At 40.0% G+C, this 15449-nt stretch overlaps 2 protein-coding genes across 5 annotated transcripts in view; one reads left to right on the top strand and one right to left on the bottom strand.

Annotated features, from left to right (window-relative positions):
* cog5 (component of oligomeric golgi complex 5) overlaps positions 1–15449 on the bottom strand; it is a 48751-nt gene that overhangs the window by 30271 nt on the left and 3031 nt on the right. For all 3 annotated transcript variants that reach the window (XM_034578554.1, XM_034578557.1, XM_034578556.1), the window contains 3 exons: positions 14944–14998; positions 14061–14130; positions 12281–12401 (listed from right to left, as the gene is read on the bottom strand). In XM_034578554.1, the coding sequence (XP_034434445.1) occupies positions 12281–12401; positions 14061–14130; positions 14944–14998 (246 nt within the window). The remainder of the gene's footprint in view (positions 1–12280; positions 12402–14060; positions 14131–14943; positions 14999–15449) is intronic.
* LOC117757412 (G-protein coupled receptor 22-like) lies at positions 799–9409 on the top strand. 2 transcript variants are annotated; one of them, XM_034578563.1, is made up of 5 exons: positions 799–1365; positions 3768–4606; positions 6088–6214; positions 6480–6626; positions 7760–9409. In XM_034578563.1, the coding sequence occupies exons 3-5, from the start codon at positions 6092–6094 to the stop codon at positions 8810–8812; spliced, it is 1323 nt and encodes a 440-aa protein (XP_034434454.1). In that variant the 5' UTR covers positions 799–1365; positions 3768–4606; positions 6088–6091; the 3' UTR covers positions 8813–9409. The 2 variants fall into 2 exon arrangements, with proteins under 2 accessions (XP_034434454.1, XP_034434453.1); XM_034578562.1 differs by having other exon boundaries at positions 6070–6214.

Below are 15449 nucleotides of genomic sequence, written 5' to 3'. Positions count from 1 at the left end.
ATATTAATGCAGAAATTAAACCTTTATCGATATTCTCTGTCGCGCCATATTGGGCTTAGAGCAATTTTAGGTGTGAAATTGGCCTTTCACACAGCTTTGTCATCATTGCTTCGGGGAAAAAAAGGTTTTCTCTCAGTATGTGAGCTGTCTCAGTTTCTGTTCCTATCTCGCATTCATGTTTGCTCAGAAGAATAAAGGCTGCAATCGTCTTTTTCTCCCTCTCCATGATCCAGCTATCTGGCATCTATTTCGCTCTCACTTAAGACTTGTTTCTCGAGGAAAACATGCCCCCCACTGAGTTGCACGTGTCAGTAAAGAGACAGGATTAAAGGGGTGTTTCTCTGCTCACATGCCATAAGCGAGTGTGATATATGAGGAGCCGAGATAAAAAATCGTGTGTTCTCGTTTTACCGGTGTATAAGAGTGCACACAAGAAAACAGATTTGAATTTTTACTGAATTATCATTATGTGCTTCCTTTGACCATTGGTTCTGTTATTGTGAAGTTGCCCTTAGAAGTCCATTCACTATCTACCTACCACTAGCTACCAGATATGCTCACCAGTCAATAAGGGCAAAATGGTGACTGCTCCATTGGTAGCCAGACTGGGACAATTAAGCATGTACCATCCGGCAGTTGCTATGCAAACACAAACAGTGGAGGAGTGGCCAAAGTCCTGCAAGGGAGGATGCTGCCATTAGTATTGTCATGGCCACCTGTGCCCTTTACTGAGGGCAAACAAACTTAAGGAGATGTGGCCGAGAGTAAGAGAAACAGAAACAAGAATTCAGACGCAAAAAAAGATCTGTGTTGTCCTTGCATGCTCGAAAAGAGTTGAAGTTAGATAATGTTCAGCACCAAAGACAAAGAAAGATGTCAAAGGAAAGTAAGAAACTCAGGAGAAATGAGGGGAAAATACGGTGTTCAATCTGTTTTATGAGTCCAATTAGTCTTGCACAGAGGTGTAAAAAGGAAAAAGAGAAGAGGAGAAGATGGTGTTAGAGTGGAGAGAAGGAGGGGGAGGGAGCAAGGGATGAGTAGGAGGGCTACTAAAGGCAGATCGAGGGAGGCAGGAAGCAGGACAGAGACAGACCAGCAGCAGAGAAGAAGAGAGGGGGAGGCAGCGCAGCGGTGTCAGTATCTCCTTCGTCTCTCCAGGCTCTGTGGCTGCATGCTTTCTACCAGTCAAATTTCCATCCAGAAATGACTGAACTGTGTGGCGTGAGACCGAATGATGGACGGCTAAATGAAATCGGGGGGTTATCACCTGTGAGCACTACACTGCTTTAGGGGATTGAGATTGTTCAGCCCTTCAGCGAACTCCAGCAGACCCAAGGATCACTGAGGAATGGTCTTCGTCTGGAGGTAAATTGACACACGGCACAGTCGTAGAGCAACACCGCTATTGGTGCGCTGACAGCGAGGCAATGTGAATGTGTTGCACGGAGGCACAGTAAAATCAACACATTCAGCTCGAGGCAAACACACAGCATGTTGTTGAGCCCACGGGTCACGATTTTCAAGAGCAGATTGTTTTTAAGTGGTGTATAATTACACAAAACGAGTGGCTGTCAAACAACAAGGAACATGGCTCTTCACACGCGGAGCTGATTTCACTGCCTCCCAAACAGACCAGCTCTCCCATTGTAGAAAAGCTCTTAGAACAAAAAACTAAATCGGACTTCAGACAGAACTTGTTTGAATTTGTCCTTTGTGAGGTCAGTTAGAGGACAGATATATTTAATGTAACAAAAGATACAGATAAAAGAAAAGATGAAAAAGATTTAATGTGTACTATTGAGCCATTAAGCCATGAATTCCGTTTATGTAAAGAATCAATTTTGCTCATTTGTCTGATTACAGAAGCAGAGCTAAAGGTAATCAGTGCAAGATCAGGTCAAGAAGAAGTCAGAGAGGGCAGAGGGAAAACCTTTTATCCTTCAAAAAGCTACTAGGGCTGCACCCATCTATCACTTTATCATCTCTTGTCATTTTTTCCATTTTAACTGAACTAGAAAATAAGTAGATTACATGAAAAATGTACACAATTTTAAGGGCACCTTTAAAAATGTGTAGTTGGTACACAATGTTGCTTTTTTTAATATGTTGGTATCTGTTTATGTATAGAAAACAATCTGGATTTGTGAGTGTAAAAATGTTACCAATGTTGCGTCAATTGAAACAATTACAATAATTACATGTTCTGATTACATTGACAATGCTAAACAAGGCAGGCCTATCAACTTTCAACAACGAAGTCAATATTTAGGCGGACCTTCAGTAGTAATTGCTAGATGACAATACAAAGACCATGAGCTCATGAAAATACAGCTCCCGTGCTCCACTATAGTTTCACGCTTGACCACACGTGCACACACACAGTCCTGCTGATAAAGAAATGGAATGAGAAGATCAGAGAGTGAACATCCCAGTTCCTGCTTGATATTGTTGTTATTTGTGGATGTACATTCAACTTTTGTTTTAATCTCCAATGTCAATGAGAAAGCGAGAGAGAGAGCTTTGAGGCATAATCCAGAGGTTTCTGCAACACCGCTTCTACCACTCTATTAGAGAGAAGACGGGATCTGCTCATCACAGAAAGAAGCGGAAAATGTTTGAGGCTGGATTGATTTACACAATATTATTAGATGCTTAATATTGAGAGGACATGATTTCCATCAAAATCGGATTATTGCCACAGCCCTAGTCTGGCTATGTGAGACTACATCGATGTAGTCAATGATATAATCAAATTTTAAGCTAATGGTGAAATTATTGAATGCTTTTCAATTTTGCTTAATAAATGACAAATGATGAACTGATTACTCAAATCTCTGCAAATGTGTTATCTGACACCTAACTCGGACCTAGGCATCCTATTGGAGATATACTTTATGTAAATGCTACCAAAAGCAGCCTTGAAATCTGGGCGTTTTGCCAGAATTTAGTAGGCATGCTGACGGTTGTGGGTGTTCCATGAGATTGGACGTGATTGGCTGGCTGGGTTTCGGTATAAATTGTGCGTGGTTAAGGTTAGAGTATGCCCACAGCTGTCAACTTATCCCACACTCCAGTACCATGTTCTGGCCACAGGCAATGCATCTTCCTATGTGAGGCTAACAACCGAAAAACATTGGGAGAGTATACATAACTACCTTAAAAGTAGTTGGAAAATACTCCTTGATTGAGCAAGTGGCATTGTTATAGTGTTTACTTCGAATAGCACACAATTATAATGCAAAGTGTAAATACAAATGTGTATACCGGTCAATAACATTATAGATATTAGGATATGTAAACAGGAACTGTAACTCATTCTTAGATATAAACTATTCCTTACTTTAGATAACAATATTACTGAAGTTGTTGGTCAATGTCTAAACACAACAAGCTTCCAAATTTCTGATCTACTTTCAAATCTCAAGACAATCCAGCTGAATCCCGAACTGACTTACTAAGAAAGTGTGCGGCCTGTCTTGCAGAGATCCAGTTTTCGGCCCTCATTTGCTGAAACACACATGATGAGAACCATCAAAGGCAAAAGGCGAGCATCAAAACCAATTTGCCATGCACACCAACATGAGCACAAGCACTCACAGAGACAGGCGTCCAATCCAGAAAGAGCAAGATACAAGGGATGATAAATGAGATAAAATTAGATGCCAGACAAATGACGCATTGTGTCAACCAGAGAGAAATTATCAGATATTAATGTGAAACATTTCTTTCTTTACTTTAATGAAATCTTTTATTCTTCACCTCTGCAGAATCAATAATGGATTGTAATGGAGGAAGAGCACAAGGGAAGACCGTGATGATGATGATGATGATGATGATGATGATGATGCCAAATGGACATAACGTAACTCTCTGTTTCAAACAATTCCTCTCTCACAGCCTATGGAGGATGAAGTTAGTGTAAGAAAGCTGTGGATGTCCAAGAGTCTCTTTGGAGGATCCCCAATGACTCTACATGACCAACATCCAAACTTGTGACATTTGGTGAAAGTCTGCCTCTAACCTCGGAGCCTACCATCTGCACTTTCTCCCGTCAAACTTCTCTGGAATATGAAATCACAGCCCTGACATGGTGCTATGGACCGTATCGGGAGGAGCACCATCTCCAGGGAGATAAAGTGAAGAGTGTGAAGAATGAGAACACCTGAAAAGTAGAGTAGTCGAGAGAGGAGGATTGTTCTGGCACTGCCATTATTTTCAGGCGGGGATGACACTGAAAGCAGTGATTCAAGCACAACAGACAATGACAAGACAGAGGTCTGCATGAAAGAAAGCATTGATTGTAGCGCACTGCACCGATGTTGCAAACCACATGCCCCCCAATGAGGGGTAGGCGTGTGTTGCTTTCGGGGTTTCACAACCAGCCTCTTCCCTTCGCCTGAGTGGAGCCAGTATTGCCATAGCTTAAGCTCGGTGAAGACTTTTCAAGTTCTGTCAAATATCACAGAAGAATGGTACGAATCAAGTTGCATTGACGACTGAGCTGGTCAAGTCAAGTCATGGAGGGATGTTCTGACCTTCTCCAGCAAATTCCTTGGGGCCACTTTGATAGCTGCTGAGCTGGAGAAGCGACTGCTGGGAGGGAGTGGTGAGTTTGATCCTGATATCTCAATTTGACCTAGTTATCTTTAGTCCAACCCATATGGGACCAAGTGGTCCAACCACATGTACAAGTATTCTTGCATTTGGATTGTTAAGACTAAGTAATCCAAGGGTCTCAAATGGCTTTCTGGAGGCAGTGATTCCAAGATGAAGTCTTGCCCCTGTATCAGTATATTAGAAACCCAGTGGCTTGATCTACATGTTGTCAAGCCACACCTGAAGGTAGACTTGGCCTTCATTTATAGTTTTTAAAGCTTATCACGTCTGACTCAGCTGTATACATGAAAAAAAAAAAAATCTTAATAACTAAAGAGAGAACTTCAGCTCCTGCTTTTGTTTCTCATCTCTGCACATTAGAAGGCTGTGCTCGTGACACCGCTTTTTCAGAAAATTATGAAAGGTCCAATGTTGAAAAGAGGGCATATCCGAATTTCAGATGCTGTTCAATATTTTTTCAACTTCATTTGAATCATTCTGGATTTGTTTGTTTTATTCCACAACATACCTACTCTGGTAATAAAATCTGAGTACCATAAAAAACATTCTGCAAATCATTATGGCACTTTCTACCCAAAGCCGACAATATAGCACTTGTATTCTATGGCATACAGTAGTATCACTAATGGTAATAGGATTCCGATTCTACAATCAAGAATACCGTGTTTGGTGCTTTATTTGTTGGTATCGCCATCAAATGACTGTGCGAACAGTCCAAGAAACATCTCTAATCTGAAGAACTTTCCTCTTCGTTATTTGCCAATGCCTGCACACTCAATTTTAGCACGCCTCATTTGTACCGGACCTAATTTTTCAAATTTGCCAGGAAATTACTTCAGTCAAAGTCTTGTTCGGCAATTATGTTTTTGTATGCCTTGATGATTCCAAGAAACAAACTGCATCCATGAAAAAATACAAAGGGGGTACTTTGATTCATCTTTCGCCCCTGTGTTGTTTCAACATGAGTTTAACTGCGTAACCATCTGGAAAAAAGCACCTGAAGGTTTTCGGACAAGGTGATCTTATCACAGAAATCGCATCAATTTCATATGCAAAGGATTCTGACTTAAACCGTATCTACAAATACACTCTGTTCCAAAAATATACTTAAACATTCAGAAGAAAAGGCTTAAGGTTTCAGCCTCTCTTGCAGAAACTAATGGAAAAAATGGAACTTGTTTTCTCTAATTCATAATTTAATAATTTTGATATAGTATATATACAGAGAGGCGAATGGCATACTATTACAGCCTAGCATAACCCTGACCCTAACCCAACCCTAATTTCAAGTTTATTGAAATACCTTTCAAAAAAAGAGCAAAGGGCAATGTCAGCAGCAAGCTCAATGAGCTGGTGAAAGGCAAACAAACCTTTACTTTTAAAAAAATAATCTGGTGGAAATGTATATGCAGCAGTAACAATAACAACATTTTTGTTCAAACTGCTCTCCAGGCGTCTTCCTCCTGCCAGGATAATGCACACATCTCCCATGCTGATCTCTGCAGCCACCATGAGCAACATGACTGTGATTGACACTGCTGACCCCTATGACCTTGACATGACCTCATCTGAGGCCATCTACCCCATCAGCTTCCAGGTACTGGGAAAGCCTCTCACACACTTCTTACATTGCTTTTCACTAAAACATGTCGCTTACGAGCAGGTGAATGTATATTATATTTTTATAAACTGGACACTTTCCAGGTAATAAAAGGGTTGAATATTTAAGTTTGAGACACTATGAATACATATTGTATAATACCTTGTAAGATGAAGATTTTCTTCCATGTTTTTATTAATTGTGGCTAAAAAACTTAAAGCCATGACATAAGTTCCATCATGTTCTCTCACTATGTTGCTAGGTTTCTCTGACAGGCTTCCTGCTTTTGGAGATAGTTTTGGGTCTGAGCTCAAACCTCACTGTGCTAGTCCTCTACTGTATGAAACAGAACCTCATCAGCTCCGTCTCCAACATCATCACCATGAACCTGCATGTAGTGGACGTGTTGGTGAGTTCCGACATCTTTTACCAGCTATTTCAGCAAACAGTGATTTAAAGCGAAGAGTGCCGTCTGTGGGCACAAGAGGTAATTAAAGGATGCTCTCATATATCAACTCAATACAGAACAGCAATCATACTGTCCACCCAGTTTGCATATGGCTAATCTGATTACCACATACAAATACATCTGAACATACAGCAGTTGTGTGCTAAACTGAAGCTAGGACCTAGCCTTTCACTTACTGAGTGACTGGCAACAAGGGAGGGTCTTCAACTAGACGGGAGGGAACTCAAGTCATGTAAAAGTCAGTGAGTGATAAACACAACACGTGAATATCATCCTCAATGTAATCAAAACTGGTAGTTGCCAGCATGTGGCTTAGCTCTGCAAATAATGTACAAAGTTGCTCTGTTGATAGGAAGTTTTCAACAGAGCCCTGTTGATTATGCCAGTTATGCACTGACAAGACAATGAGCTAAATGAGCAACCGTGGTGATGAAGTATGTAATTAATTGAAAGGAGCAAATGAATAAAGAAAAGCAACAGAGATGCATCTTGCAGTAAATGCAGCTACTATCAGTGGTGATCTTATGACAACAATGAGACTGGCAATACCTCTACACTACTTTTAATTGAAGTAATAATCGCAGTAGTTCAGTATAGGGGACTCCTTGACTGTAGTATTAAAAAAATAATGAAGCCTAGAACCAGGTATGGACAGGCCTGACACTGGAGTTGTTCCCTGAGGCCATAAACAATAAAATATATGTTATAGTTCTAGTATTGATTAAAATATATCAGCAATCAATTGGATATTGTTCCACTGGTGTTGTATTCATATACAGACTGTATACAGCAGGTGTTGATGGGGTAACGATGAGGAAAACTGAAGTAATTCCATGATACAACCTGATTTTTGTATTGGATATTTTCATTAATTACAAATGTTAGTATGGCACGAAGGTATGCAATTACTGAATTAATGTGAACCACAAATGCATTTTTTGTCTATCATGTGTAAATTCTGGCAGAAAATATTTCACACTAAACCTACTAACTGAATGCCGTTTGGGTTTGGTCTTAAGACCAGATTAAAAATGGAAATTTGGGATGTGACCTGAATTCCTATCTGTTTTCAGGTATGTGTATGCTGCATTCCAATGACAGCTGTGGTGGTGCTACTTCCTTCAAAGGCAGACACAGCCATGATGTGCTGTTTCCACGAGGCCTGTGTTTCTTTTGCAAGCGTAGCTACTGCTGCTAACGTCCTTGCCATCACTGTGGACCGCTATGACATCTCAGTGCGGCCAGCAAACCGCGTGCTTACGATGAGCCGGGCGGTGGCTCTTCTGGGATCTATCTGGGGTTTATCCTTTTCCAGTTTCCTGGTTCCCTTCGTGGAAGTAGGCTTCTTCATCAACTCTGGCTCAGACCTTTTGAACCAGACTGCTGTGGTCACAGTAGCTCATACAAACGAGTACAACACAGAGATGGGTTTGTACTATCACCTGCTAGCGCAGATCCCTATATTCTTTTTCACAGCTGTAGTAATGCTGGTGACTTACTACAAAATCCTTCAGGCACTTAATATTCGTATTGGGACTCGCTTTCAGCAGAACTTGCCTAAAAAAAAGCACAAGAGTAAAAACACTATCTCTTTAAGCACTGCGACACAAGCAGAGTCGACTGATGCCTCACAGAGCAGCACAGGAGTGAAGGCAGGTGGAAATGCACCTCTGGGCATGCGGGCTTCAGTGTCCGTCATTATTGCTCTAAGACGAGCAGTAAAACGTCATCGGGAAAGACGGGAGAGACAGAAGCGAGTCTTCAGGATGTCTCTTCTTATCATCTCCACGTTCTTACTTTGCTGGACTCCAATAACTGTGCTCAACACCATCATCCTCAGCACTGGGCCCAGTGATTTAACTGTACGCCTCCGGCTGGGCTTCCTGGTGATGGCCTATGGGACAACTATCTTTCACCCTCTCCTCTATGCCTTCACACGGCAGAAGTTCCAAAAGGTTTTGAAGAGCAAAATGAAGAAGAGGGTGGTGTCTGTAGTTGAAGCTGACCCCACACCAAACAATGTGGTCATCCATAACTCATGGATTGACCCCAAGAGAAACAAGAAGGTGACCTTCGAGGACACAGAAGCAAGACAAAAATGTCTATCCACACAGGATCCGGAGTAATTGAAATGTATATATGTAAAATATGTGCAAATTGGAATTATTATACTGGGAGTTACACTCAAGAAAGTGTTTGAGGAAGATAATAGAGTATTGTTTATGCCAATTACTGTATAAAAAAAGATGGACAACATGGTGGCTCCCCAGAAGTGAAGCCAAAACACTTAGAAACGCCCCAGAGTGAATAGCTGCAGAATTGGTCACACACCCTTGATGATGACCACAGAGAAGAAGACACGGGGGCGAGGGAGTTTCTGAATATCACTGGTAAAAAGGGAAAAATACCAGCACCTGAATGTATGCGAGTTCAAGGAGAGCAGTGCAAAGACTTGTTGAAGTGGATATCGTAGGCACATGGAGATGGTAACTTATTGCTTTTTATTGTGGGATGTTGTGTTGTGCTATCAAGGACAATTGAGTTATATCTCTGTGTCTAAGCAGCAGTGTGTGTTGTTCCCTGGTTAGCATAATATGAGACAAATGTACAGTGATAGAATACCTTGATATTGTTTGTCACCATTTGTAATAAACAACCAAAAGGTACAATATGCGTCAATATTGCTTTGCTCTCCTTGTTCTTCATATGGAACTGGATGCAGAGACAGAAAACACCAGTAGTGATGAAAAATAACCTGACAATATAAATTTAGTTTCTCAAAAACAAAATGATGCTTTATCTAAAATTGTCAACTGTTTGCCAACTACAAATTTAACTACTTAACAATATTATAAAATGATAACAAATCTGATGTCAACCCTCACTATACCATGAAGTGAACATTGTCAATTCTACAACTTGCTTTAGGATTAGGCCTCTAAATAGCATAATTTTCAAAGCACTGTATTTTATTATAGATGAAACAGTGTGAAAATCTTTATCAAAATTATAGCAAACAAAATCATCACGGTTATCAGTATTATCGTGGTATTTTTAAAATGTGCTGTAAATGTTCAAAAATTACTGATACACAAACTACAGTAATTTGACCAAGTTTTGCATTGATATAAAATATATTATCAATAAAAGTAATGATAGTATTTTCATTATTTATTGTTTTCCGTTCGGGACATCGTTGCTCAATGTGATTGATGACTGAACAGTTTTTACTGCTTCAACTGTCACTGTGGTTAATCGTGAAACGGTAACCATTTCATCCCTGTATATTATTTGACTCTTTAAATGCTAACATCCTTACAATGACAATAACAACGCATTTGAGTTAAGCAGACATTTTGTTTTTGGTATTCATGCTAACATTTGTGAATAAACCATAACACAAAGAACAGCTGAGGCTGATGGGAATATCCTCAGTGGGTAAATCGCAATTTGAACATGATTATGGTGCCAGAGGAAAAAAAGGAAGGGATCACAAAAGTGATAAGAGCCTATGCTGAGGGGCTTTAATGTTTAGACCAAATTTCATGACAATCTGTCCAACAGCTGTTGAGATATTTACTGTGTAGCAGCAAACTCTCAAACCAGTGTGCTCACCTGCAGACAAATTCTAAGTAAATATCAGCCCGAAAAACTTGCAAAAGAATCATATGGCTCAGACTTAATAAGCTGATGGTACTAGTGAGTTTTCATCAGAACTCAAAGTGGATAACAAAGTAGATTGTAAAGATAAAGCTTTGGCAACACCCACAAGTATAAGACGATTGATGTCACCGTAAATAAAATCTATCAGAATACAATAAGTAACAACACAGCTCACGTAACCTTCAGCCCTTAAGTTCACATACTGAAGTAAAATTATACAGCAGAAGTCAATATGACTGCACGTAGAAGAACATGAGTATATAGCATTATATATCTATGATATCAATGATCAATGGTTATATATATGATCAATTGTACAGCAATAGATCAATGGTTGACACTGTATCAATTTTAAGTGTTGTGGCTGTGCTTGAGAACACCAAGGACATTGACCTCATAATAAAGGTCTTTGAAGCCAATGGAATTTGTGCAAGCGTGAGTGTGCTTGAGTGTGCGCGCGCGTGTGTGTGTGTGTGTGTGTGTGTGTGTGTGTGTGTGTGTGTGTGTGTGTGTGTGTGTGTGTGTGTGTGTGTGTGTGTGTGTGTGCAATGAGAAGTGGTCACTTGTCCTTGTTAACCTGCTGTGTCACACATAATTCCTTGAGATAACTAAGGTTATTATGGCAGATAGATACAGAGACTGGTGACAGAGACATGCAGTGCATCAATATCACTTTCCCTCTGCTGACACAAGAAGGACACACCGTTCTCAGATCCTGTCCAACCACTGTTAGACACAACAATCCTAACATGGCTGCTATCAATCATATAACTTTGGGGCTTAGCAGGAAATTGAATATAAGTGAAATTGTCTTAAAGCGGTCCTGATTGAAATCAGGGGGTGCTTCTACCACTGTGTCCTGAACATAAATACAAATACGCTTAATACTTGAGTCATACGCTTGTGAAAACTACAGCCTAGTGGGTGTTAAACTCAGCCAAGCAGTCCAGCTGCAGTTTACATCTAGATTTGTCTAGCAACATACATGGTGTGCACAATTTAAATTAATGTAGTTAAATCTATTAATTATCTTTTTGGGCACAATGGAACTTATCACGACAATGACATGCATGAATGTATGTATGAATGTAGGACTATCTCAGGGGCATTCTTACGATAATGCTATCACAAATAATGGTTTTGTGAGGTCACAGTGAGTGACCTTGACCTTTGACCAACAAATTCTAATCAGGACATCCTTGAGTCCAAGTGAATGTTTGTGCTATATGGTTGTTCCTGATATATCGCGTTCACAAAAATATGAGGTCACAGTGACCTTGACGTTTGACGACCAAAATCTATTCGTCTTTGAATCCTTGTGAATATTTTTACCAAATTTCAAGAAATTCCCTCAAGGTGATGCTAAAATATTATGTTCACAACAGTGTTTTGTAAGATCACAGTGACCTTCAAAATGTCCACCAAAATGTAAACAGTTCCTCTTTGACCAGATCTGCACATTTCTACCAAATTTGAAAATATCCCCTCAAAGAGGTTTTGCGATATCGTATTCACAAGAATGGGGCCTCCAACCACTGGTTGTCCTGCAGCGTGGAGGCATAATTTAATTAAATACTTTGAATTCGAGATTTGGGACAAAGGTAGGATTTAGTAAAGGGTTACTGTGACTGTAAAACAGTTCAAGAGCTTCTCTGCTATGTTATTCAGGACCAGAAGAAATATAGCTGAGCTACAACACCAATAGCTCACCTGGTGGTCAGAAAGAGGATTTCAAAAAGTTGCGCTGTGCTTGCATGCCGTGCTGTAGCCTAATCTAAGGCAACTGCGAACTACATCACTAAGATTATATGGTATGTTAAGGTTCAGTGCAATGATTAGCTTTCGGTGATGTATGAAGAAGTTCGTCCCAATTTCCCTTTTGGGACACAACAGCAACATTTGCAATTTTTGTAGAAAGAGGATGTCCTTACCAAGTTCATTGAGACTCTGAGCAGCCTTGGTGATCTCTCTACTGCCTCCCTGGAGCTGACCCTGGAGCCTCTTGCTCAGGTACAAGATACGAATAATCCTCCGTAGAAGGTCACAGGCCACCTGGAGTAGGAAGAGAGAAAGGATTTCAGGGTGTGTGGGAAGTGCTGTTAACTATATTTTGGGCAAAGTTTCCAGGTTCAAAATACCACTAACACTGAGTGGTTGGTCTATAGACTCTGCAGTTAGACACTGATGCTCTATCAGTTCAAATCATGTCTTATTTTCCAACAAATTCAAACATTCACTTTCTCTCAACCAGATGGTTGACTAACCTTCAACTTCCAAAAACCTTACAATCAAAGTTCAAAAAGAGATTCTAGTTCTGACATGCTGAACAAAACTCTATTACATATTTCTATTAAAACTATGTGCTTTTGATTGGAGCTCTTTAAAAAGTTATAAACTAGATTTAAACCATTTATAGAACAGAAAACAATTGTTTTTTTATGCAGAGATATAGTGGGGGTCACAGCATACTGAGCAAAGAATGAAGCAACAGTCCCTCTTTGTGTGTTGTAATCTGAGCTTCTCTGTTCTTTGTTGTGATGACCAGTCCAGTCGTGCGTGCATGTTGGTTCACGTGAGGGCTTCTCTGTGAAACCATTACCCGTACCATTACCAGTGACCATCTGTAAGGGATGCTGATGGAAGTAAAGCAAACGTGCCTGTAATGAGGCAGTGACAATTTTATTCTTCAATGGCTGAAGGTGAAGGTGAAAGATCACGATCTTAAAATAATGATAGAGAAGAAACGTCATTGTTGCCAGCCATAGGAGCCTGATAATAACATTCAATTGACTTGTGGGCAGGGAGTCAGACATCTAAAACCAGGCTAATCTGCTGTTGTCAACCACATACATTAGAAGGGAATTAACCAATGTTGATTCTACAACTTGGTTAATGATTAGGCTACATGGGCTACATTTAAATTCATTTTAACAATATACAAGTTAAATATTACTCACTTAAGGTGGATTTTTATTTTAAGCAGACAGTCCTTGTGTCTTGACCTTACTATGCACCAAGTATCTTTGGACAATGCATGCATGGTGCTGTAAACATAAATCTGAATTGAATTGAGCAGAGTGCAGACATCTCCAGAATGTGTTTGTCCATGTTTATCATCTCCGGCGGACAAAGAGGAAGATGTGTTGTTGACAAGAGGGGAAATGACACACACAGCCTTTGGATTCCCCAGTAACTGACTGACTGGCTGCTGTTTGAGTCGGATCCAGCTCACACTGGCTGCTGGAGCCAGAGACTGAGAGTGGTATAACAAACACGCATACACACGTACACGCACCGAAAATATGAGTGACACTCGGCCATTAGCCCAGGAGAGACTTCTCAGAACCACACTGACCTTTTTACAGCGGCTGTTTCATCAATATTTAATCATGATTTCCCTCCGCTGCACACACAGGAGCACTGCAGCCCGGTGTTCTCACTGAGTACATGTGCTCCCTTCATCATGCACGCACAGCAGCTTGGAGCTCTGAGCATCACAAATATCCTGCCTACATGCAGGCAGAAACTGAGCCTCTCTCCTACACAGGGTTTATTTCTTTGTGGGTTTTGGTAACCTTCATATCAATGTAAAAAGATGTTATGTGGTACAACCTGACAATCTATTTCTTTTGCCATTTAAAATGAGTCACAATACATCTACAGAAGAGTTATTATAATACAATAATCATGAAGGGTATTGTGGAGACTTACCTGTAGTCTGGCAAGCTGAGTAATCCTGGCCATGATCTTGTTGTACGGGTCAACAATCTTTGTCCTTATCCTGGGGAGACATGCACAGTTTGACTCTTTGATTAAGAACCAATGTGGACCGTATTCTCTTAACTTGAACTTTAAAGAAAATTGTGAAACTTTGGCTACAGGGCTTGTAGCCATGCTTCTTGCTTCAGGTTCCACTCATTTACAAACCGGAGCAGTCCACTCAAACGTCATCAAAAACTTAAATTAAAGCAGGGCCAACCATTGTATTGCACATAACAGATTGCTTTACCATAAGACAACTCAAAACTTAAAAAATCCCACACAGATATAACTTCTAATGGCTACATCCAGCAAGGGCTGTCTTAATAATCTGATAATAACGATGTTAGTTTTTTCAAAAAAATTGTTATTGATGTTAGTGTTAGTATTACACATGTGATGATATCCTTTAAATCAATCCAGCGCCTTTCAAATAATTCCTGTTTCTTTCCATGGTGATGAGGTAACTATCTGGTTCACACTCCAGCATGGTAAGTATTAGTTATTAGGGTAGAATTAATAACAATAACTTTGTGCTGAGCAAAAATACCAAAATTAAGAATAATTTAATACCTAAATGTGGAAATTGGTATATCTATGATTCCTCCAATCATCAATGAGATCATCATCCATCTGCAAAGTCCTTGCAATGTTTTTTGGGTGAAGGGTGAAGCATATTTGGGAGCTATATCATATTTTTCAATTTTTTGCAGTACCCTTTTCCAAAGGTATTGGTCAGTCTAAGGAATCTAAGACACCAATGTCCATTACATCTGTACAAATGTTGATATTAAAAACATGTAATCTGACTAGAATCACAAGGTTATATATTTACCTGTCAACAGCTGCCTGCAGAGCACTGATCCTTGTCTGCATCATCTGAAGGACCCCTGAAAACAGCAAGAAAATATTTGATTTAAAGAGCTTTGGTGTTAGCAGACTTCATTTCAGGAATACTAGCTCTCTCTTGTGGTAAAACACTAGAACTGCAATATTTGCAGAGTGAAATAATTAGGTCCCTGTTCCTGTAGATAATTCTGGAAACATTGATGTAGTTATCATTGGTTGGTAAGACTGCTGATAGGATCAGGGCAATTTAAAAAGTCTTGCGTGTATTCATATGATAGTATGTAGGTCAGACATTTGACAGGTGGTTACTTAATATTACTTTGATGACACAAACTTGATCTGTTTACTGTCTTTGCAGTGGGATGTAAATATGTAATCTGACAAGATCAGATTATTTATTCACTGCCTCGCCAACCATGCCGATGCTTTCTGCCATTATGAGAAGTGGAAGGAACTACTGTGCACGTGAAGGTCGTTTCGATTTAGTGTTCT

The sequence above is a fragment of the Hippoglossus hippoglossus genome, chromosome 23, assembly GCF_009819705.1.
Source record: "Hippoglossus hippoglossus isolate fHipHip1 chromosome 23, fHipHip1.pri, whole genome shotgun sequence".
NCBI lineage: Eukaryota > Metazoa > Chordata > Actinopteri > Pleuronectiformes > Pleuronectidae > Hippoglossus > Hippoglossus hippoglossus.
The sequence above is the reverse complement of the archived record's forward strand: the minus strand, read 5'-3'. Positions and strand labels throughout refer to the sequence as shown.